This window comes from Perognathus longimembris, chromosome 3, assembly GCF_023159225.1.
Source record: "Perognathus longimembris pacificus isolate PPM17 chromosome 3, ASM2315922v1, whole genome shotgun sequence".
In the NCBI taxonomy this organism is placed as follows: Eukaryota; Metazoa; Chordata; class Mammalia; order Rodentia; family Heteromyidae; genus Perognathus; species Perognathus longimembris.
This window is the reverse complement of record NC_063163.1, coordinates 100,824,834-100,850,346: the sequence shown is the minus strand read 5'-3', so window position 1 is coordinate 100,850,346 and position 25,513 is coordinate 100,824,834. Positions and strand designations below refer to the sequence as shown.

Genomic DNA, 25,513 nt, shown 5'->3' with positions numbered 1-25,513 from the left:
CACATGATAAGTTGGATGCCCAAAAAAGGCATTGTTAAGTCAAAAGAAAGCCTTGCACGTATGCGTGCCTGACCTTGTATGTCAGCTTCTGTACTGGGAATATCCAATTATGTAACAACACATGCTCCTTATTTGGAAGGAGAAGGGAAGTGGGGGTAATGATCTAAGCCAAGGAACAAATCCAGTTGTGCAGACTGCCCATGTCTGAAAACAGAAGAAACTTGACATTATTCTTGCATGCATCAGAATCAGATTTAGGGAATTGGAAAAGGACTCAAAGCTAGTCTGAGTTGAAAGGAAAGAGGAGATACATACTGTTGCTTCACTGATGGTAGAAGGTTTGTGGCAGGAAGACCCAGCCAAGGTAAGGGATGAGATTATTTTGGTGTCTTGATGTTGAGTAAAGGAATGAGAAGAAGCCAGATTGGCTTCCTGCCTAGATGCCCAGAGCTATGCCATGGTAAAAATAGGAGCCAGGCCAGCAGTGGAGTAGGAAAATGCCATGCCCATGGTTCTGCCCTCCCCATGGCCTCAAAGATGGCATCAGACCCTGTGTCAAAAGGGCAGCAGACACATTCCTGGCATCTTCATCAAGGTTTCTTAGGAAGGAAGGAGTGAGTGAGTGATTGAGTGTGTATGATGGGGGCACATGGAAACAAATTGCCTGGCAGAAAAAGAGACATTCTGTGACCTCCGGCAGAGGTAAGCAAAAATATGTAGTCAGGAAGAATACAGAAAGCAAATAAAATACATGGTTTAAGGAATTCAACATACAGTAGACCTAGTAGAAAGTTAAATCATTAGTTCTGGAATTTAGACCGGGCCATAGAATCCTTTCTTAGCAAAGGTATCTCTCAGCAGCACATTCTCTAAGATCAGACAGGAGAAGGTAGGACAGAGTCTAGGGCCATTAGAGAGTATTATGCTACAAGGTGGGTGTCTGCTTGTCCCTGAGGACAGTTAGGACCATGAATGCTCTTGCTCCTGATCCATAGGTCACCTGAGGGTTACAGGTATTCTCTGGGCAGAACTCCAATTTCTTAATGGTCCTGTGTAAATATCATAGATAAGGGATATAGTAGATAAGGAGTCTGTGACATTGGTTATTTCTAAAGGAAAACGAGATCCATCACCCAAAGGCACAAGTAATTTTAACAGTAAAGCAGATGACTTTTATTGTATACTAGCTGCACCAAGTAATCAGCTACAAAGTTTATTTATGAATGAGCAATTCTGTGAGATTGATACATATTTTCACATTTCACATGTGAGAAAAATTTCATGTAGATTAAATAATTTCCCAAAACACAGAACTAAGAAAATTTACTTCCAAGATTCTACATAAGTCATGCTGGCATCAACACTCAAGCACTTACTACCACTTCACACCACCTTCCTTCTGTGCAAGCTTTCTGACAAACAGTGGCCACTAGAATTGGCTACTTATAAATCCTCATATCTCAGTATTTTGCTTCCCATCTACCTCGTTTCTGGGACATAGGTATCTAATAGGAGCATGTAATTTCATTTCCATCCACATATTCAATTTCATTCTTAAAACACCCTGGGTTACAGATTGATTAGTCTCCCTAGGTGTCTCTTTTCTACATGCCATTTACAATTAGAGTATCAGGATAGAGATTCCAAGTTGCCCAGGAAACACAGACTGCCTTTTAACTTCTTTTTCTTCCAGTTCAGCTCTGGTACCTTGCTATCACATATACCTCTTCTTAAGCATAGCTTCTCCAGAAAATGCATACTTTTGTAAGAGCCTCAGACACAAAATTAACTCAAAGTCTTTAGATTTCTTGTCTTCCCTGGTATTGACTTGTGCTGTTTTTAGAGGTGCTGAAATGAATGTTTTGCAGTGATATCTTTGCTTAAATTGCATTGTCTCCTTGGAAAAAGAGGCTTGTCCCATGCCTCTTCCATGGGATCATGCTAAAGGGAAACTGTTGACCTCTGAGGACTGGGCCAGGAGGATCCCTAATGGTTTCACCTACCAGGCATGTGGTCTGCTGACATCTTCCTTGCTATCATTTACTCTATAACTATATTATGCCCTGCCTGTACTGACTTGAATACCGTCTCCAGGGTTGTAACATGTGGATGATAACTGACTGCTTTCTGCCTGTGAACTATACATTTGCATCACTGTATATAGTATATGCTCTTAAATTCTCTTGTACTCAAGGAGAGATACAGCACCAGTCATTGTACAAGTTAAGGGGGGAAAATAATAGAATACTGAGGCCTTTAAACCAAGTCATGTTTTTGGTATCTCTTGCCTATCTGTAACTACAAATAAGAAGCTAAGAACTTCATGTTTTGATGACAACTTTAGACTGTGTAAGATCCTTGAAGGTTGGATCTGTGCCTTATTCACCATTATCCTAATTGCCAAGCCTGATAAAAAGAAGGTACTTATCAAACTTGTGTCCAGTGAATGTGTAAAATCACATGCTATTCCACTTAATTAACTTCTTCTCTCATCACTAACAAGGGCTTCAGGGGTTCCTCTCCACAGTGCTGAGGGACAAGGAGCTAAATATTTCATCCTTCCCCCCACAGAGCTCTTAAGTGGAGGCTTTCCAAAAGACCACAGTTCCCCTTGGCTATTCTAGGTTCCCACTAAGAGGTCTCACTGAGCTTGCCTGCTCAGATGCCCTGCTGTCAGCTAGTCTATACCTTCACATAGAAATGAATTAATATGGGTCTTCAAGCAAGACCCATGTGAATGCAAACCCAACCAGCAAGTTTACTATCTCTGTAACTTATTTACAAGTCACTTAACTTCTATTTGCCTTACTCTCCAGATGGGAATAACTGTGCCTTTTTCATGAGATTGCTTAGAGGAAAAGAAATAATTTGGGAGTAAAGGTTATGGAGGTTTATAGAGGAAGGTATCTGGATCTGGACCTTGTAGGAAAAGTATCAGACCCTGCACATTTTTGAATGTGGTAAAAGGACATTGCCTTTATTTTTAAGCAAAAAGTAATCTATTTTTGCATGTTTCTACTGCTATAGGAAAAGTGAGTACAGGAATTCTTTCTCTGGACACCAGATGGCACTGCAAGTTAAACAATATTCATTACCCTACTTTGAGGGAAACCTGTTTTGCAATTTTATATGTCTCTTGTCCTGTTGACCATATCTAAGCCATGCTGTCCTGCACCATGATTTAGAGTCCACCATTCCATAGTGCCAGTGGCTTTTAGGCAAGCTGATTTTCTTTTATCTTTCACCATTCTTCCCTCTGTTTTGATGGGTCTTCAGTTGTTATTGTTTCTCTGAGTAGCATGTTTCACCAGAGTTGCCCCTTGGAGTAGATTCCATCCCTTAAGAATTCAGTGCTGGGGATGATTCATTCAGAACAGATGAGACTAAGTTGAAAAAATTTTGTCAGTATTCTTTTTAAGGTAGTTGGAATCCAAAGCCAGAGAGATACGTAACGATACATCTCACTAAAGTGGGATAGTAAGTGGTAGATTGCCCTCGTGTTCGGAACTTTTCAACTATTACATAATTATGGACATTTCCTGCTGCCTTCAGTCATAGATGCAGATTGTTTGGCTCTTTTTTGTTCACTTGTATCTAGAGGAACAACCAAATGTTTTTATTTTTTTTTCTTTTGTTTAGGTGCTGGGGATGGAACTCAGGAAGGCCTTATACTTGCTGGGCATGCCCCATTTTTTATCTTTATCTAGACTTCATTCAACCTATTTGATATTGGAGCAGGGAAAGAGTAGTATTGAACTGGCAGGAAGTATACCTCTAATATGCCAGTACCAAGGCATTCTGGGGGGAACTAACTCCTCTTGGAACCTAGGCTTGCTGTGTAAGTGCAGCGTCAAGATAAGTGTCCCACAACTCCCTCTGTCTGCCATGGCTTCTTTCTTTCTTTTTTTCAATTTCATTTATTACTTCCTTGTGTTTTTTAAGCACAGATGATGCTCCTCAGGTTTCCATTATGTGGAGGTTCTGGAGTTACCACCACTGCCCTTATAGCCTTAATGCTTACATGTAATAGCTTCATACTTGAAAAGGTTTTGAGATTTTGCCCTAGATGGAAACCAGAAACAAATACTTTTGGATAGTTCCCCCACATCAGGTAATTCAGTTCATTACAGTCACTTTTCCTTTACCTCCATGCACCCCTCTCCTGTTGTTTTTTCTGCTTCTTTGGCTTGGACATCTGCTTCTCATATTTATCTTTTATTCTCATGAATTGTCTTTTCTAACCTCCTTTAGCCATTTTACAGCTTAAAATTTGAAGCTGTGCAATTTCTGTTTAATACAATCTCAGATAATTACCTTCCAAACCATGGCTGAATATGCTCTAAAACTGCAAAGTCTTATATCCAGAAAAGGTTGGACCCTTTCTGAGTAGAGAGCACATAATTACTTGAGACTTCTCCCTTCTCTCCCTTCCCCTTCCCATTCTCTCCTGAGGTGTGATGGCTCTGTGCTCTGAGCAGCACTGAGAGCTCTCCCTGTGAGGCAAGGTCACAGTGAACAATAGGGGCTCTGGTTGTCTGGACAACCACTAAATTACTGCCTTCTCCCCTCCTTTGTGTCTTGCTTTACTTCCTGGTGCTTCAGCACTACTGACCTCTACCCTTCCCCTGCCCTTTCCCCTCTAGCAGGCTCAATTTTCTTCTAAATGGGTGGCCATTTTAATTACCTTCCCCTTCTCCAACCACTTCCCCACCATAGGTGCTGAGAAAGGCAGGCTCAGGATTAACTACCTGGGGACTGAGAATGAGCTGTGCTTGAGGTTCCCATGGGGCCAAGATCGAAGAGGCAGTTTGGATCTTGTAGTCTCTTCAGCAAAAGTGCCATTGTTTCAACTATGCAGGTCTAGTTTTAGGAAAGATCCTGAAATACACTTTTCACATTGCCTGTAACTGGGCAGGTTTTCTTTTCAGTCTTGTTGCTCACTACCAAATGGTCTTCTAATTTTGTACTTGCTTCCCTGAGACTCCTCAAGTTTTATGGTAAGGAGGACTAGGTATAAAGTACAAAGTTCACTCCAGATCATGCTATCATTTAATTCCTTGCACCTGGTAAAATTCTTAAAGGGATCTAGAGGAATATTTTTCTCCACTACATGCACAAACAAACAGGCACTTTCAAAAGTGTTTTTATTTTTCTCATTTGAACTTGGAAACTTGGTGAAGAAGGCAAAAGAAGAATTGGCTTATTTTAGCCAGGCACAGTGGCCCTAGCCTGTCATCTCATCTCCTCAAGAGGCAGACATTCAGGATGATCACAATTCTAGGCTAACACTGGATTTTTAGACTCTAAGCCCCAAGTCTAGGAGCCCCACATTTTGTACTGCCACTTGCTCCCATATACCAAAGACACAGGAGAAAGGGTTTTTTAATTACATGGAAGCCATGGAAAAACACCACTGTAATACACTTTCAACAATCTTCAAGAGTACAGACATGGCTTCAGGTTAAGTAGGGAGAATTGAGCACAGAGGGTAACAAAGGTAAGCATAGTTAATTAAAGCTGCTTCAAATTGTTAGCTCAGGCTTAGTCACGAGAGGAGCTCCAGAAAAGTTGTTAGCATTTTGCCATTAGAACAGAACAGGAACAGATTGACTGGATGGTGAATAGTCTTCTGAGCTTTGGCTCTTGTCTTAAAGATGATACGAAGATGACATTGCTTGCTTGAGGGCCACTTTGCCTTCTGTCATGCTTATACGTGAATCTTAATGCTATTCCATCTGTCAAACACAGGTCCCAAAATACAAGTGTGAGTTATAGTCATCATAACCCCTATTTACTTACATTTGTCTTTTAGTCTCTTCTGTCCTCTGGACATATTTGCCAGGAAAACCAACAAAAACATAGGCTTCTCATTATAAATGCCAGAAAGGAAGCAAGGGTGGCCTATTTGCTTACCTTCCACCACAACTAGATGTGACTTACCCATTGAATGGATACTCATACTTCATTGTACATCAGCTGGAATCACCCAGCATACTCCTTACAACATCCACCCTACAGCTGCTGTATTGGCCCATAGTTTAATTTTACTAGGAAAGTTAATCTAGTGTTTATAGGCAGATGTTTAGATAAATACATATGAAATGCCAAGTACAAAGATTTCTATTATGTAGTTTTTTTAATCTATCATTGCCTTTCTCCATAAGCATGAATAATGAAGAGCTTACTTTTGTTTTTCTTTTGCTGCTTTAGTGGGACAAATGTTCTTGTCAAAGCTTATTTTGAGCTGTGTGTCATGCTTTAAGAGCAGTCAGAGTTTGCCCCATCTACAACATTAATTCACTTACATTTATTGACCATTATTCTGTACCAGTCACTATGTTGTGATAAGAATACATAAAAAAGCCCCCTAAGCAAAAAATATTTTAAATCTTCTAACTTTCTCCTATTGGAATCTTGATATCCAACTAGAAGTGCAAATTTATAAATAAATAGTTCCAGTGTAAAACTGAAGCGTTAAAAAGAACTTTATTATCCAGAGAAAAGACAAAGTAATAATTGTGAGGGGCACAGGGAAGGCATGCAGAGCAGTTGACATCAGAGGTAGAAACTAAAGAATGAGGGGAGTTGACAGCAGACGTTGAGGGGTAGAACATTCAAGGCAGAGCAATAAAATGATATAGCACATCTGTGGTACAAGTTGATAATTCAGAATATACAATGTATAAAATGAAGAGCTGAAGATAATGCTGACAGTATAATGGTAGTTGATTTATGCAGGGCCCTGTGAGTTATTCCAGGACCAAAATAGGTGTCCCCTGTTTGATGGGAAGCAATTTACAAAACATAGTGGTGACATGATCACATGCAATTTTAGAAAAATCACTTAATGCTATGGAAGATTAATTGAAGAATACAGAATTAGAGCAAGAGAAACAAGTTGGGAAGTTTTTTCCCATTGGTATAGAGATGAGAAGAGTCTCAGCTGAGAGCATAGCTGTAGCAATGGTAGACCATGAGTTTGTGAGATACTGTCCAGGTAAAGTCAATCAGAAGTAGTCACTGGTTAGATGGTCTGTGATGTGGGGATAAAGTCAAAGGGAGAAAACAAGAAGAATGTTTATAGTTTTCTACACTGTGGATAGAGAAGTATAATTAATGGCATGGTCCTTTGTGAACAGTGTATATGAATTGTGACTCAAGTTGTGTAGTTGCCTATTCAATCAACAGATTATTATTTACATTGATTTGCATGCAAATAAATGATGGCAGATAAAGAAACATAGACTATAGCTCTAACTTAATAAGTATGAGAATTTGAAATAAAATATTAAAGCCTAGATAGATTTTCACCCATGTGGGTCTTCCTTTGGAAGAAAAAGCAATATATGGATTGAGTAACTATGTAGCTAGTACAAAGGGAAGATTTTTTGTGTGTGGGTACCAGTTCTGGGTCTTGAATTCAGGGCCTGGGAATTGTCATTGAGTTTTTGTGCTCTAGACTAGCACCCTACACTTGGACCACAGCTCCACTTCCAACTTTTTGGTAATTAATTGGAGATGAGTCTCACAGACTTTCCTGAACAGGATGGCTTTGAACCACAATTCTCAGATCTCAGCCTCCTGAGTAGCTAAGATTACAAGGCTAAGCCACCAGCACCAGGCTCCAAGGGAAAATTTTAAAATGTTGAGTGGCATAGTTTAGGATATGTCCCATGGCGGGCTCTGCTGTAAACCAAGCAGGAAGATTGTGCTCTATAGGAGTCCTGTCAACCCAGTGAAGAGGGAGAAGTTGCTTCTTTTTTTCTTTTTAATTAGGTAAATTAAAATTGGATATTGTGGAAAACAGCTAACTCAGAAAGGAAAATAGAAATGGATGAGAGGCTCTGGAATTTACAAAAGAACACAACAGATTTTTAACACTGGAAATGTCCATAATAGTTTTGGGAAAACATTCAGCAAATATTTGATGGCTTATTATGATGTGACTGGCCATTACAGTAAGTGCTCAAGGAGATAGTAGAATGAATTGAGTCAGATCCCTGCTCTCAAAACCTTGTAGCATTATTCTTTTGTAACTTGTAAGAAGCTCAACCAGTACATATTTAGTAGTTGAATAAGCATATTAAACATATGCTTCTAATGGAGCAGGGGAAAATCATCATCAAGTAAAACCAGGCAAGTAACCAAGATCAGATTCTAGATGAATATTAGAAAATAGAGCAGAGACATAAACTGAGTAATGGAGGTGTAGTAACCATAAACTAATAGGAATGGTGACTAGTAAATGCAGGGAAAAAAAAGCTGATGTTGTGGAACAATATAGATGGGAAAGACTTTTAAGCAAACAAGCAGCAATCAATAAAAATAACTAAATAAAACTGGTGCAAGTTGTCCATGTTTCTAATCCTCACTCCTTAGGAGACTGAGATCAGAGGATCAAGAATTAGAGCCACCCTAGGCAGAAAGCCCATAGAACTCAATCTCCAGTTAACCAGCACAATGGTGCACTACAGGTATGGCTCAAGTGGTAAAGCACCAACTGTGAGCAAGCAGGCCAAACACAGTGCCTTGTACTTGTGTGTGTGTGTGTGTATGTGTGTGTGTGTGTGTGTGTGTGTGTGTGTGTGTGAGAGAGAGAGAGAGAGAGAGAAAGAGAGAGAGAGAGTTAGACATGGGCAAATATTTTGCCCTTTCCAAAATATATCAAGTTTATGAACCCTGACATTTGTCTCTGGAAATTTCTGAAGCACACTATTTGTTTTGTAAACACTCAGGAAGGGAGATAATGAGCCCTGGAAAGTGGTATGTGTTCAGTGGGAGTGTGTTCTGAGTGATTAGCATGGTAGTGGTGGTGTTTTTGTTTTTCCTTTAACATTAAATGAAGGAGTGATGCTAAATCAATATGTATTGGAACAGGCCTTTATCATACTATGCCAGACATGAGAGATCTGGACTCGTTAATACTCTAAAGTGGTTGAATTTTTTTTTTTTTTAGCACAAGAGAATAATGTCATCTTGAGAAATTTCTAGTGATGGAGCATTGCTCTTATACCTTGTTCAGTTATTTTCAGCAGTAAATTTGAAGTAACTCCAACCTTAGAGGAATAATTAATAATCTGGATGACAGAAATCAAGATTCAAAAAGATCTTGAAAGGTTAAGATTTATAATCTAAAACTACAAAATGGGAAGGTGTTTAAGACAAGACTAATGGCACCCACGCATCTCAAGCATCTTCAGGGAAGGAGTAAGGAACAGCTAGAAAGCAACTCCCCTTTGAGGTCAGTGGTAGTGGAAGACACTGAGATTTCAGTACACAGAACCCTGTTTTAAAAAGAAAGATGGACAGTATTGGCAAGCAGAACAGAGGGAAAGAGAATGTGCTCCAGCAGGCCAAGTGTGAACAGAGCTTCAGAAGACAAGGACTGAGGCAAAAGAAGCACAGAAAGCCACACAAAACATGCATTGTGACTTCATTTGTGAACAGATAGAATCTTATTTAAAGCCACAACATAGAGGCCAGGTGCAGGTGGCTTACACCTGTAATCTTAGCTACTCAGGAGATTGAGAGCTGAGGATTGCAATTCAAAGCCAGCCCAGGCAGGAAAGTCTTTGAGACTCTTTATCTCCAGTTAACCACCAAAAATTCTGGAAATGGAGCTAATGGCTCAAGTGGTAGAATGCTAACCTTGTGCAAAAAAGCTTGGGGACAGCATAAGTCCTGAGTTCAAGTCCCAGGTCTGGAACAACAACAACAAAACACACACACACACACACACACCACATACACCACAAACAAGTATGTAGTCTAAATAAATGCTATAAACCATTTATTTTTTTTAATTGCACAAATGTGGAAGGTAAGACTAGACTTGACCAAAGGGCAGGCCCTTTCTTAAATTTACATATGTGGACTTAGCATTTTAGTTGACTACAAAAGCAGTAGGAATCATTGCTTTCTTTTGTATGTCCTGAAAAGCAACATCATCTTAAACTATCCTTAACAGAAGTCTGGCACCTAGATCTAGGACTACTATGACCACTAATACTGATCACAGATCACTTCACAGGGCTATTTGTTTCTGGCTAAGAGAGGAATGACAAAGCACTATGCACACACACGCACGCATGAGGTTGATAGAATAAGGGATATACAGCAAAGAGAATTGATAGCTGATTTTTAGAATGCAAGCACTATATTTTGAGAGAGATTTCACCTACTATCCCTGTTGACTCCAAAGGATGGGACTAGAAGGAAAGTCAGCAACTTTGCTGAGTTCATATTGCTAATAGCAGAATTAAGATAAAAGCCCAAAGTTCTGGACTTGCAGAGCAAAGCTTTTCTCTGTACTGTGATGTTACAAAGTGGGTTTCTGCTTGTGAAGAATTTGGGTAAGGTAACCTCTGAGTTTGCTTTTAGCTCTCAACTTAAACATTTCTGTAAGCCACTTGCTATGAGACACTTCTGTTTCTTAGGGGTTTTTTTCATGTATGTAATTGGTGAGATTGAAGAAGATAATTTCCGACATTCAACAGATGATTTCTTGAAGATCCTTTCTTATGATTCCTTCAACTCTTATGTGTATTAATCTTATATCTGTAACATGCATTATTAATCAAAAACAAGGACTGTTGATACCTAGATATAAAAGCAGGAAACTCAGTCATAATTGTGGTATTAAGAAGTGTTAATTTTCTCGGGGGACATGGTTCAGTGATGTGGATCTATTACTAAAACCTAAAAGTTTAAAAAAAAGTCAAAGAAGAAATTGTACATACTTTGAGCCATTTAAGACTTCACAATTCATTGGGAGAAAGAAACTGGAGTTTCTTGCCATCAGAGTTCATTTCCTCCTCATTCTTCTCCTGCACTGAGCAGGAAAGGATGGTGACCTAGATACACATTCAGGGGGCAGCAATGTTGAACTTTCTCACAGCTGAGTAACTGGGGGTCTGCCTAGTTATAGGACAGAGAAGCCTAGAGTTGAGAGCTGATGGGACTGTCTATAAACACCAGAAAGAGCTGAGGCAGGAAGACACAGGCCTGGGAAAGGAATTAGAGGGAAAAGAAGTGTTACTTTTATCAGGTGTGAAGTTGGCAAAAACAACTTGTTTAATGGCGAATGCCCTGAATCCACATTACCCACCTCCTAAGATCTGCTTTTTCTTCAACCCTGTAGAGTTGTGCTCTTGAGAGTCTGAGCCAGTACTCAGAGCACAGTGATCAGATTGTATGCCTCTGTGTAACTTTACAAGGTACAGAAGATGGACATTGTTTCCAGGAAGCCAAATTCAGTGGACTTTTCCACTTTCCCAAAATCCTAATCCTTTATTCTATATCAGTGTTCTTCTATTCACAGTAAGAAAAAAGCCTGCCATGAATACTTGAACATGTACAAATATTCACTCAGGTGTATATTTGTTTATTCAGTCATACATGGATATACATATATACATAGCAAAAGTACTCTCAAACCTCCAGTGTACTTTCATATATTTTGTTTGAATCAATTTCTATTTTGACTTCTTAAAATGTTGCTATAGTCACCCAAACATGGCCTCTAGTGATGTTCAGGCCACAGTTTAGAAAATATTCTATGATAGCTACAAGGCTTAAATCACTACAAAGTAACCTGATACTTTAGATCCAAACGACCCCAGGTCTAAGGAAGTATGGAATGGCTAGGACCATTTCATCTTCAGGAGACATGTGACAATGTCTGGAAATCTTTTTTTCATTTTGATAAATATTATTTTATATGATCAGAGGTACAGAAGCATTGTGCCTTTGTGTTCCTCTTCTAAGAGTATCCTCCTTTGGTGTCACTGTGTGTGAATACCTAGAGATCTATATAATTTATCATGTCCTGGTATGTTTTAGATCTAGCTTCCACATATGAGAATAAATATGTGCCATTTGTCTCTGAGTTTGGCTTACCTCACTTAACATGATTCATTCTAGGTCTGTCCAGTTCCTTGAAAATGACATAATATTCTTTCTAATAGCTGTGTAAAATTCCATTGTGTGTAAGTACTATATTTTTTTGATCCACCATCTGGGCTGTTACCATAATGGAAATGTTTTTTGGTCATCAAAACCAGCATCTAGTTGAGGGTGCAGGGTCAAGTATGTTTCTAAACATCCCATAATGCATAGAACAGCCCCACAGGAAAGAACCAGCAGTCTAAACTGTCAGTGGTATCAAGGTTAAAAGCCATACTCCAAGGATAGAGAGTGAGGCAGTACTTCTTGGAAACAATGTCTATTTGTATATAAACGCAAGAACAGGCTGTTAAAGATCAGCTTTAACCTAATTTTTCTCTCCTTTTCTTTGAACTATATTTGTGCCTTAGGATGAAGCTGAAGCATATATAGCCCAAGAGATAAATAGCTTACAAGGAATGAAACCTGTTTTTTATTTGTTTGTTACTTAGATCACACCAGGTATCTTTGTTAGAATAGTAGTACTGCTCTTAGGAACATTTTTCTAATTTTTTACTTTACTGTTTTCTCTCTGTCTTTTTCCTGTAAAGTAAAACAATGACTGAGGACCCTTTCTCACTTAGCCATGACAGATCTCTTACAAAAGAAGTGGAGGGAAGTTAGTTACCTAGATTAAGTGTGGTCTCCCCAGCTGCCTCCTCTTACTCCTGAGATTTGATTTTGCTATTTTTTTTAAAGGGGAAGTGACCCTTCTACTTGTGGAGTACCATCTTAAGTCCTGGTATTAAACCATCTTCTTTTGGCCACATCTTTATTCCTCTAGCTATTTCAGACCAGGTTCCCTTGAACATGGAATTGCATGTACTCCCCATATAGTGGCAAGCCTTAAACCTCCAGATCCTCCTTCCTTCCACGTCTCACATAAGAACAGCTTTTAAACATCTCAGTGTCAATCTGTTCTTTTCTTTCATTCAGTAGGCTATTTCTTCCCTACCCCCATCCCTGCTATAGAAATTAGACTTCTGTGTACTGAAAATCAGCCAGAAATGGCTTAGTCGAACAGACCTGGTTTGGATTTTCCTTTTCTCTGGAGATTAAAGTATAATGATAGAGATCTGTCTAAATCAAACATCTGAACCAGAACAATGTTGAAAAATAAAAGCAAAGCTACTTGAGGCTATTTTCTACCATATTATTTTAGCATGTTTACCTCATACATCTCATATTACATAAACAATAACATTTTTATTTGGTAAATGAAGGTTACAATAGTAGGAAAGATGATGATGATGATGATGATGATGATGATGATGATGATGATGATATGTGTCCATCCACCTTGAAACTTTAGATTCCCATTAGCTTAAGTGCTTAAGCAAGCTGGGAGTGATAGCACATGGCTGCATTGCCAGCACTCAGGAGGCAGAGGCACAAGGATCCCAAGTTAAACCCTAGCTTGGACTATAGGCCAAGACTGTCTCAAAAACAAGCAAACAAACAAAAAGAGTAAGAAATACAGATTCTAGAAACTGATGATAAAGACATTCCTGTGATACATCAGTTCCATTCCTTTGCTTTAAGAGGGACATAGGTGTATTTTGTCTTGGTTTTTTTCTGTGCTGGTACTGGGGCTTGAACTTAGGGACTGGATGCTGTCCCTTAGCTTTTCACTCAGGGCTGATACTCTACAACTTGGTCCATAGCTCCACTTCCAGAATTTTGGTGGTTAGTTGGAGATAAGAGTCTCACAGACTTCTTGCCCCATTGGCTTCATACCTAGATGCTCAGATTGCAGCTTCTCTTGAGTAGCTAGAATTACGGGCATGAGCCACTGGCACCCAGCTTCATAGGTAATGTTTATAACCTTCCTAGTATCATTTAGTAAAGAAAGTAGGTATGCATGAAGCTCTACTTCAGGAAAAAAATTGACAGAATAAAAGGAAAGGAAGATGGGATAGATGAAAAGAAAATGTTATTGGATGAAGAAATCTCTGCCTTCTTTGTTGTTATCAATAATCTACGGGCAGCTAGATACATTGGCTCATCCTTGAAGAGATCAGAGTTGCAATCCAGTTGACCTAGGCATACATACAAGAACATATTTGAAAAATAAAGCAGAAAGATCTGGGAGTATGGCTCAAGTGGAAGAGTGCCTGTCTACCAACTTCAAAGACTTGAATTCAAACCTCAGTACTACCAAAAACAAAAAAAAAAAAAGAGCCCACTGGCATTTGCTTATATCCAGATATCAGGCAAAGTAAATTATACCAGATCTGTGAATCTGGCCATTTAAAACTTTTGAAAAGACATTGTAGTAATAAAGCATATCTTAGAAATTGGATTATAACTCATAAATTTTAGCAATTAATATGTATGAGGAGCTACGGCAGTTTGAGCAGCGGTAGTTATGGAGGCAGTTTTCTTGGTTTGGGCTTTGCAGTCATGATTCAAGACCAGATACCATCCCCAGAAGCTGTGTGGACCAGAAGGATTTGTTGCACACAATATACTGTATATCCTGCCTTGTAGAGCTAGAAAAAGACCACACTAAAGCCAAATTTCTGAGAGGAAAGCATTTGTTGTCTAGAGGAGGAGGGGCAGGAACAACCTAGGCAAAAGGAGAGCTCTGTTAGTTGTGGTTAAGTTCCATGTACTGGAATACAAGTGCATGATCTGTAGGGTCTGGGAAAAGATAAGGACACTCTTTGACCTCTAGCACAGAAAGAGAAGCCACTCCCTAACCCCTGCTCCTCTCCGTAGCCCTGAAGTTTGATTTTGTTCTGCTTGTTTATACCAGACTGTTTCCACCAGCCCTGGAACCATCCCCCAAGGTCTTCTGTTGACCCACTGTACCTCAGGTTACAGTGCTTAACAGTGACTTCGTTTCATTAGCAGTTGATATTACTTGCAGGTGCTAATCCTCATTAACAACTCTGCTGTTCTCTTCCCACAAATTTGTCTCACTGATTCATCTTCGTCATCAGAGGCTTAATTTTGCCTTCTTAGACTTGGGCTTTTCTTCTCAACATTCCCACTTAGAACTTGAGAGGGTATAGCCTTAGAGACTTGTATAAATTCTTATTTTGCCAAATACTGAAATTCCTTTTCCTTCCAACATCTGTCACCAAGAGACCCAAGAGGACATCCTTGTCATCATGCAGTGTGAGGTCCTGTCCCCCTAAACTAATGTTAACTCCAAAGACTCTGCCTCCTTTCCTGTATAGTATGCCCAAAGATAACCGAGGTTTTCTGATGGTATGATATGCTTAGTCTTGAAAGGATTAGCATGGACACTCAGATAGCTTTGAAGCACTTGAATCATAGGCATTTCTGACCCTAGAGGACAGAAATAAGGGAAGACTAGCATATATGAATATGTGGATGATAAAATGAGCTACAGCTGATTCAGGCTGCTGTGTTTCTAGAACAAAATCTTGGAATTAAGGAATCTCTAGATTCCTGGAAGATTTTGGTTAGCAAGACTGTGTGTGTGTGTGTGTGTGTGTGTGTGTGTGTGTCTGTCTGTCTGTCTGTCTGTCTGTGTGTCTGTCTGTGTGTCTGTGTGTCTGTGTGTGTCTCTCTCCCTCTCTCTCTCTCCCCCCCTTCCCCTCTCCCTCTCCCTCCCTCCCTACCTCCCTCTACTCAGTCTCTTAAATAAGAGCCTAAAACACATCATTCACCTCAGTAGAAGGTGCAATGTCGTGTGTAGTTTGAGATGAAGAAGGGAGCCTTTGAGTCACTTGATCCCCTGCAGAGAACCGGATCAGGTCATCATAGCCACCTCCCTCTGGTGACCCTCTCTATAAACAGGAACAAGAATTCTTGCTACTGGATCCCTCTTGTCAGGAGGCTTAGGCTCGCTGAATGAAAGGCCTTGTGAAAAGGAGATGCAGTACTAATAATAACAGACACAATCGTGATGGTTATTTTGGGCAAGAGCAGCTTTGTGCCGCTCTTGATCTCCATCAATGTTTGCCATTCTTGCCCTGCTATTACCTTTCAAACGTCCTATTCTTAGAATCATTTGTGAGCCCTGGGCTTGGGGGATTGCAGCCCCCAGGACCGGAATGCCCAGCTTGAGTGGAATGCAGACTGTCTGGCAGAGTGGAGGTTAAATAAAGTTTGCCTTGGCAGCCTCCTCTGCTCTTGAATGGGCAACAAGTAATTTGGGCATAGGAGCAATGGCATGAGCTGCTGTGCATCATAGCTTTCTGGCATGAGTAGAATTGGTTGGTTGTCCATCCAAGATCAGGAGAGCATACTGCTCTCCAAAGAGGTGTGGATTATGGAAGCCCTATCAGTCTTGAACCTCAACTCATGACGATCCCACTCTGGACAAATGAAGAATAATGTTGACACATTTTCTAGATTTTTCCCGTATTTGGTGTGTCTGCCCTTCAGAGCTGTTACCCAGGTTAGAAAGTAAGACAAAGGGGGAATATTCATTACAATAAAGATAGTTGTCAATCAGCAAACATTTCTTGAACCTTAAGGCATTTGGGAAATTGATAAGAAGTGCAGGACCCAGGAATCTTGTAACATTTATAATTTTGTTGAAGAAGTAAACCTAACTCATATCCCAAAGTAAAATAGCAGCTCTAAACCTACACTATAGCATTAAGTACCAAAGGAGTGCTAAGGAGGAGAGCTCTCTGGCTTGAAATTTCATTGGGGAAGTTGAGATTAAGTAGGGCCTGCCAGCAAGGCCAGCTTCAACTTCTGGAGAGAAGAGCATCTTGTGAGCGACAGGCCTTTGAGGAAGGACAGATGTCTTAAGACAAAAAAAGGATGATAAGGTCAGGTAGCAAGAGAGAGGGAAAAGGATTGTATAAAAACCACTGATCCCCTAACCAGTAGCTGGGTGTGCAGGTTGCTGAGGAGCTGATATTGCTTCCCGCTGGAAAAGTTAGGTACAGCGCATTCTTACTTTAAGATGGAGGCCGTTTTAACTTTCTATTCTGTAAAACCCTAGTACTGTGTGGGGCTTATAGTGAATAATCAGTAAATGCCACTATTTTTATTGTTGTATGCCTTCAAATATTGTGATCCAAGTTGAGTTGACTTGGCTTCCACTGTGAAAATTAGTGCTGACTTTGCTTTGACCTGTTCAGATTGCTTACATGATTTATACTGTCTTAGCCCATTAGAGTTACTATAAGAAAATACCATAAACTAGATGGTCCATAAACAGAAACGTGTTTCTCACAATTCTTAGAGATAGGAAGTTCAGGATCCATGCATCAGATCATTATTTCCTGAGGACTCACTTTCTCATTCATAGATTTTCATTATCCCCCTACATCCTCACCTGGTTAAAGAGTCTCTTTTGTAAGAAGTCACTGACCATAGCTCTGCCCATGACATAACTCCCTCACAAGAGTCCATACTTCCTCATACCACCACCTTTATGGTTAGGGTGTCCACATACAGACATGGAGGGTGACAGAGAGGTTCAGCTCATTGTTTTGTATTCCATTTCCTTGTGCGTTTTCTGAACTTCCTTCTCTCTTCTACCGCAGGTGGCTAGAGGTACAGGTGGCTAATCTAACATGTCCACAGCGCTGGGTACAGTACCTCCAGCTTCTTCAGGAGTCCATCTGGCCTGGTGGTGTTTTGCCTAAGTTTCCACGGCCTATAAGGACTCAGGAGCAGAAAGTGGCTACCAAGAAGCAAGCTTTACAGAGCCTGATGAGTATCCTGCCAGGTAATCAGATGATGAGATGAAGTATAATATAGTAGGTCTTCCCCTCCCAGTTGGCTTTACTGCCTTTACCCTGTACTTCAATGTGGCTAGACTAAACGCTTTAAGCAATAGAAAATAGAGCTGAAATTCTTTTATCCCTCATTCAGGAGACTGCAGGGGAATGGAATTGATGACTTTAACTACATGCTAAGCACCAGAGGAGAATATTACTTAGATTAAAAACCCCTGCCTAATTCTAGATACTAGTGGCTCATGCCTATAATCTTAGCTACTCAGGAGATCTGGAGGAGCATGGTTCAAAGGTAGCCCAGGCAGAAAACTTCATATGCCTCCATTTTCAAAACAATCAGCCAAAAGCAGGGCTGGAGGTAAGACTCAAGTGGTAGAGTGCAAGCTATGAGCTAGCAAGCTGAACAAGAACAAAGAACTGAGTTCAAGCCCCAATACTAGAGGGGAAAAAACCAAAACAACAACCTCTTTAGGTCTAAGGAAGCTGTCCCTACAGAAGTCATCTCAGAAGCATTCATGGTCAGTGCAGATGTCAGCTTTACCAATTCATGGGGTTATGGGGACCAGTAAAGAGCATAAGCCCTACAGAGCTTACACTTGACAAGTTGGGTTAAAAAAAAACAACAACAAAACCCTGTGGAAGTGTTTTCTTCCTGTGTGCTGTTTTTAGAGGGCAGAGAAGGCAGTTTGCTGCCTACAGCTGTTGTCACCAGGGAACAACCTTCTCTTCTCCACATAAACTGAAGCCACAGAAGTAGGACATGCACTTTTGTGGCAGGTCACAAAAATGCATCTTGAAGCATATTTCTATTTAGATACCTAATGTGAAGAACATTTTTATTGTCTTTTCTCTAAAGAAGTCATAGTTTGGCTATGTGATTTGGAGTTAGGCCATCAAGTACCTATCTATGTAAGATGGCAGAAATCCTGGGGAGACATTCTCCTGAGATTAAAGCTTCAATAGTGATACAAAAGTCCTGTTGTTGTTCTTTTTCCTCATCAGATTTTTTAGTAGAAATCCTGGGGGTGAACAAGTGCCAGCTGAGCTGGAATCTTGTTTTGGAGTCACTGCAGCAACCCCTCATCAACAGGTAAATGGAAGCATGCATGCCCACCATCAACATAGGGAAAGCCATAGTTGGTTTCATGTATACTAAGTAAAAATCCCACATCCAGAAGATGGTGATTATATGCTTGCTTTGCTCTATCTGGTCCCCTGATTGCATTGTCTGATGTCCAGATTGCACACTATAAGTAAAGTCCATGTGTTCAGGCTTCTAAGCAGGTTGTTCCATTGCAGGGCCCTCAGCCCTCATGCAATTTCTCCTGACCCGCGGGAGAAATGCTGGGGCGTGCCCTAGTGTGAAGAGTGGGAACGTGTGTTAGTCGCGAATAACGCCCACCCAGTCCCCTTACGTTTAAATAAGGACTCAGGATACCAGGCGCATAGGGGATCCGCCAGGCGAAAATCCAAGGATTTTAATTCAGGGCGGAGGGGTGGGGGGTGGGGGTGGTGTTTATATAGCAGTAATGGCGGCAGGAAGGGGAGGGATGTGGAGTGGCTCACTAGGCACAGCGATAGGCTGATAGGAGCTGTCCATCCAAGAGTGGCATCATAGGACCTCCCCCATGGGCTAACCTCACATCCCACAGGACCGCCCCCTGGGTTCCGCCCATCGCCATCTTGGCATACACGTGGTCTGGGGCAGGAGGCGGGGCTGGTTAGAGCCACCCTTTCCGGTTCCAGACCCGGAAGAGGGTAGGAGTGGCTAACAGCCACGTGGCCCCAGGGCGGGAGTAGAGGCAGGTCTCTCAGGACCGCCCCTTAAAGCTATAGCCGGAGCACAACATTCCATGGTAGCAAATTCCTGTTAGACCAGCTATTTGTATTCAGAGGAACTCACTGTAGAAACTATATGAATGGACAGAAATGCCCTGCTAACTGCAGACTTGCTCAGTGTGCTTAATGGATCTTTCCAACATCTGTCAGGCCCTGTTAACACTTCAGGACCACATACTGACCTGTGTATCACAAGACATACCTTAACTTTCAACATTGGTTCCTGACCTCACAGCAAAGTTGTGATGGGGGTTGACATCAGGAGTTCTTACTTAATAAGAAATAGGAAAGATAATAAGATTGAAATCTAGATAATGCTGAGTGGCGATTCCTTGAATAATTTAGAAGAAGCAGACTCCTTCAGGCTGGAATGCTTTGGGAAAGTTTGGAGTATTCTTGTACACCTCTTTCAAACCCTACACCAAAGTCAATTCCCTAGTACTGGTTTTGCCTCTCTGCATGTAGGGTAGCCCATAAATCTATAGTGATTATTATAAGAAGCAACAGTAGTCAGTAACACGAAATCACAGTAATTTTCCCTCCCAGCTCTTCAGGGAAGTACTGATGTGCTAATGTAACTGTTGAAAGAAAAAGGCACTTTTATCAAAATCTGTGTCAAGTTCCCTTCTTTCCTTTAATGGAGTGTGACCTATAGCAGCTCAACAATCATTTATTTCATGGAAGCCATTTCCTCAGACTGTTGCTGAAAAAGTAATAAGTGAGTAGGTACAGAAAATAAGTGTTATAAACAGAATCTCGTGTTTCTTGACTGAACTCTTAAGTTGTTATATCCATTTCTTTCAGACATTTGATCTACTGCCTTGGGGACATCATCCTGGAATTTTTGGATCTCAGTACCTCTGTTGAGGAATCTGCCACAGCCCCCTCAGCCTCAGACATCCCAGGCAGCCCCAAAAGGATGAGTGTTTCCCCTTAGCTGGGGGTCATTCACACATTCTTCAAAGACTGGGAAAGGAGAGTAGTTCATTTGCCCAGACACCAGTCAGGACACCGGTTCCCAGTGGAGCTAGTCTGAAGCTCAGCAGCCTAGGTTTTAGCAGCTCAATCCCTGCCCCTCTCCAAACCCAGTTCCACCATTTTGTAGCAGGTGGCAAGGGATATATGTATCAATCGCATGTGTATCCATTTCCATAGCTTTGTTGTGGTGTTTGGATTATTGCTAGTGGCTAGGCTCTCTTTGTTTTGGAAATCAACACTGTGAAGTAGAAGAATGAGCATCTTTTGCCTCTCCATCCTTTCCCTCTAAGACTGCACAGCCCAGCCCTGCACCTACATGTGCCTAATCTACCACACACAAGCTCGGGATGGAACAGGATTTCCTTGGCGGAGAAAACAGTCTTCTGAGTTTCTCTTTTCCCACCTGGAAACAGAAATTCATTTGAGGTCACTCTTTAAAGCCAGACCCCTTGGTCTGCCTAGTTAATAATTCCAGAAGAGGAAAGGGAAATATTTCTCAAGGGACTTTTTGCTCATGGTTTGTTTTCCAATACAGCAGCCTTATTGAGGATGTCATGAAGGCTGATTCCCTGGATGGCTACACTTTTCCTGTTCAGAAGGCTTCAAAGAAAACTGCCAAGCCTCTGGTAAATCCACCCACCCTTCACACACACCCTTTCCTGAAAGGGATTATGCCACAGATTGCATTTGTTAGCCTTCCTCCTGACACCTTCCCCAAAGCCATTACATTTGAAGATTTATAACCTTCCCTCTATCTTCAACAAAATCACATGGCTAGTTAGATATTGGGCTTCATTGTTTCCAGAGAAAAGGGAAAGTACTTGTTCCATGCCTGAGAATGTCCAAAGGATAGAAACTCAGGAGATGAGAGGACCTCTGTTCACAAGTCTTTGGCAGGAAACTTTGACTCTGAACACATAAGGGTAACAGACTTACTGGGTATAGCTTTACTTCCTATAGTCCTTAAGGATGAAGTTCCCCCTTCAGACTTCTGAAGGTAAACGTGTTCCATCAGACACAACATCCACTAAAACTGCTGGTAGAAAAGAAGGCAGGCAGCAAGTCAAAAGGGAAGATCTGCTTCCTGTGAAATCTGCCCATGTGTAGCTGGTAAAAGACTTATCTGGGCACTACCGGGAGACCTTGACTGGCCTCTAGCCCTGCAGCATCACTGTGCCCCTGGTGCCTGGGATTCTCCCAGCCAAAATGCTCTCACCTAGAGTTAAGACTGATGAGAATGGGCTTGGGTATCAAGAACCAGCATCAATGTTCTCAAAGACTCTGAAGTAGGTGATGAGCATGCAATTAAAATTGTCATAGAAAAAAAAAGTTGTGAAATCATATTACTTTCCCCCTACCCCCCCCCCCCACACTAGCCTTCAGCACCCCACCCCGGCCTGGTCTGTAAGCTCTTAACCATAAATTATGTTCTGATGTAACTAGGAGGCTTAGGTGTGCTATTCTTGCTGAAAGGCAAGAAGGTGAATGAGATAATGTCTCATGACCCTCTCTGGCCTTCAGAGTTAGTTATGACAGTGACTTGAAGGCTCTGGGTTCTCTAAGCACCTTCTTCCCTAGATTTTCATAGACCAAGGTAGCTCAGTGTTCTACATCACGAGTTCCTGCGGGGTGCAGGTCCAACTGGATCCTGTGGCCCCTGGGCAGACCATCGTATTCTTGGGTAGGTGGAACTGAGCAGCCCTAGTTTCTTTTGCCTTCTATCCCAATTGTCCCTCACATATTCCTAGCTCTCTGTACTGGTCTCAATCTGCTGGTTCTGACTCAGATGTGACACAGATTCCCTAAGTTGATAAACTGACACACCATGAAATCTCTCTGTCAAATTCTAAGGAAGCTTTTGACACTTCCAGTCCAAAGAACTTCCTCAAATTTCATGTTATGTAAGAGACCCCACCTCTACTCTACCTGACCCAAAAAGATAAGCTGTCCTCACATCCTACTTCTACCCAGGAGAGAAATGAAAGAAATAATAAACATCACCAAGGAAATAATCAAGACCTAGTTGTTCAAAAACCTTGCCAAGTTTGAGTGGCAGGTTCAGACAAAAGGCGAAGTCAGCATTTGGGAGTGAGCCACAGGTGTTAGGAAAGATTTCAGCTTGGAGTGTAACTGAAGGCAATCAAAGGCCTGGGTTGTCACCATCCCAGACACTTCTGCTTCTTCTGGCACATATTTGTGACTTAAGTTTTATTTATTTACGTCATAATTTTAATACTTGAAATAAGGCTTCTCTATTTGTAATATTGCCTCTTTAAAAGAGAAGAAGAATGCTGTGTACTTTCTGTTATTTTTCATTGTGATCTTTATTCTTGTTTGTTTGAGTTCAAGAAAGCTGTACTTAATCATCACGAAACAACCCACATTTTTTCACGCTTGTAGATTAGGTTTGACAAAACCTAAAAGTATATTCCTAGATCTGAGCATTGGATCATAGATTTTTTTTTTTTACTTAGCACAAGCTAATTAAAATTTGAAGTCTAATTTACAAGGTGACTTATTTTTTAAAAGAAACATATAATGTAAAATCTACCTTCTTGACAAATTAAGTGAACCAATTGTTAACTGGGGGAAAAAAAGAAACAATGTTCAGCAGATGTCTACAAGCTTCCTGTCTTGCATAATTGAAACTTTATAAAAAGTGTGACAGCAACAGCAACTTTCCATTTCCCCCACTAGATAGTGGTGGTAGGTTGAAGAACCACCATTCTGCTTCTGCCAAGCTTAAGTAAATTGTACAATATATGTCTTTCTTATTACCAGCTTATTCTACTTAGTATAATGTCCAAGTTCGTCCATATTGCAGCCTGTGACAGAATTTCCTTCTTTGTGAAAGCTCAGTAACATTCCATTGCATGAATATGTCACATTTTCTCCATCCATTCATGGACATTTAACTTGCTCTCACTTCTTGGTGATTGTAAGTAATGTTGCAGTGAAAATACATGTAAATGCTTCTTTGAGATCCTGCTTTCCCTTCTTTGAGATACTTAGAAGTCAGATTGCTAGATAATATGGTTCTATTTTTAGTTTTTGAGGAGCCTTCCCAGTTTTGCTTTGCAGCTATACTTTTATCAAGCGTGCATAAGGGTTCTAATTTCACACACACAAACACCTGTGTACTTTAATATTCTCCATCCTCACACATGAGGTGATAGTTCATTGTGGTTTTGATTTGTTACCCAGAACCTTCCAAATGCCACTCTTCCTTTGCTCACAGCACCTAACAACAGTTGTTAGGTCCTATGTGGGGTGAAGACAGATGTAAACATAGCTCTCTGGCTCTATGAGGTAGAATGCTTTGGACAGAAATTGTACTACTAGGGAAACCTATTTCCTCTATAAAATCAGTGCCTAAGAAGAAGAGCCCAGGGCTGAAAAGATCTCATCTGTTCAGGGACCTGATTTTTGCCTGGTTTCTGCTCTACCCTTCTGAACATGTTAGCTTGTCCTAAGACTCTGAAACTGCTGCTGTAGTTGGCATCACATCCAGACCTAACATTGTTGAAAAGACAAAGCCATCTCTTTACTTCTATGGATGAACCATTTCCCAGAAGCCCTTCAAGAGTCTTCTAATTACTCTTTGGCCAGAGCTGCTCTCTCCCCAACCCCCCATCAGTCTACACAGTGATAAATGGGATTACTATGATTGGCTTTCCATTGTACTGACTGCCCAAAATGGAGGATACTGGTAAGTGACCCAGTCAAACACTCAGAAGGAAAGTTAGCAAGGAATAAGCAGACAATATGTATTGAGATAGTTGACAGCAATAGAGGTCATTCTGCCAACAGTGAACAAATACCCACGCAACCCTCAGAACACCTCGTGCCAGCTAAGGGTTACTATGTGCTTACAAACATTCTATGCATATGAACACTGAATTCCCACATCAGCTGTGAGGCTGATGCATCTACATGTGCCCATTATATACGTGAGGCACAGAGGTCAGCTCAGTTGCTTACCCAGAAATGGCAAATCAAGATAAAAATCTTGTGAGACATGAAGCTCATGTGCATAACCATTGCACTAGGCTGATGTTTTAATCTTACAAACAGAATTAAGACCAGCTCCTCACTTATAAGGAGTCTATGGTCTAATGCAGAAGCCAACAAACCTTTACTATAAAGGACCAGAGGAAATATTCCAGGCTTCTCAGCTATAGGGTCTGTCCACTCAGCTTGTCCATTGAAGCATGAAAACAGGCACCATTCATCAGCATGTGTGGTTCTGTTCCAGTAAGACTTGAATTCTAAACCCAGGCAGCTGGCTAGATTTAACCCATGAGTTGTAGTTTGTGGGTGGGAATAGTATTTTGAACTAGGCTATGCCAGCAATCCACCTTGTGAACAATGTTTTCATTTGGTAGTCTGGGATGAGCCCTACAAAATCTGCTATAAAATGGTGTAGTTATCCCAGCCCATGGCTGGCTTAGGCAGCAGGTGGAGATATCTTCCTATGAAGCCCAATGCCCCTTACTGCCCTGGCTGGGTCTCGACTTCCACAGCTTCCTAGCACCTCCCAGGAGGAAAAGACTACAGTTTAATCAACCTTTCTGACCAAAGGATGGGAAGGAAGGAGTATTAACTTGGGAGCAAGGGAACATATGATGTGTTTGCAGTTGAAGGCCCCGCTGAGCAAGCTCTGCCATCATGGGGCACCTCTGTTTCCTTTCCACTGTAAGTGCCAGAAATCACAGGAGATTGGTTGTCATGCCCACTGCCTGAAACCCTTAAGGGTTGAACGTCAGCCAGCCACTGCAGCACTCCTGTGCGATAAGAGGTTACTACACAAAACAAAACACAAGATTCCAAGGAGCCAGGGAGGAGGAAGATGTCCCAAACATGATTTTTACATCCTCAAAAAAAAAAAAAAACCTAAATGTTTAAGTGTTAAGCCAAGAAATGAGTGAAACATGTCAGAACCTTTCTTCTGCTCTGACCCAGAGGCTACACCAAGTAAAATCAACATAGCTATGAAGTAGAGGCTATGAAGTCACCTGGCTACAGATACCCTGAACTGTTGTTCTCAGACATGCTGAGCCATCTTGCTGTCTTTATCA

The 25,513-nt window shown here is 41.1% G+C and overlaps 1 protein-coding gene across 6 annotated transcripts in view; it reads left to right on the top strand.

The window, feature by feature from the left end:
* The window catches only part of Snx19 (sorting nexin 19), a 41,608-nt gene extending 17,770 nt beyond the window's left edge, over positions 1–23,838 (top strand). For 2 of the 6 annotated variants that reach the window (XM_048343626.1, XM_048343625.1), the window contains 3 exons: positions 17,424–17,608; positions 18,621–18,708; positions 20,262–23,554. In XM_048343626.1, coding sequence (XP_048199583.1) covers positions 17,424–17,608; positions 18,621–18,708; positions 20,262–20,394 — 406 coding nt within the window. In that variant the 3' untranslated portion in view covers positions 20,395–23,554. Of the gene's footprint in view, positions 1–3,639; positions 7,479–17,423; positions 17,609–18,620; positions 18,709–20,261 lie in introns of those variants that run through there. The other 4 variants (XM_048343629.1, XM_048343624.1, XM_048343627.1 and 1 more) reach the window with 4 other exon arrangements.
* Positions 23,839–25,513: the final 1,675 nt, after the last annotated feature.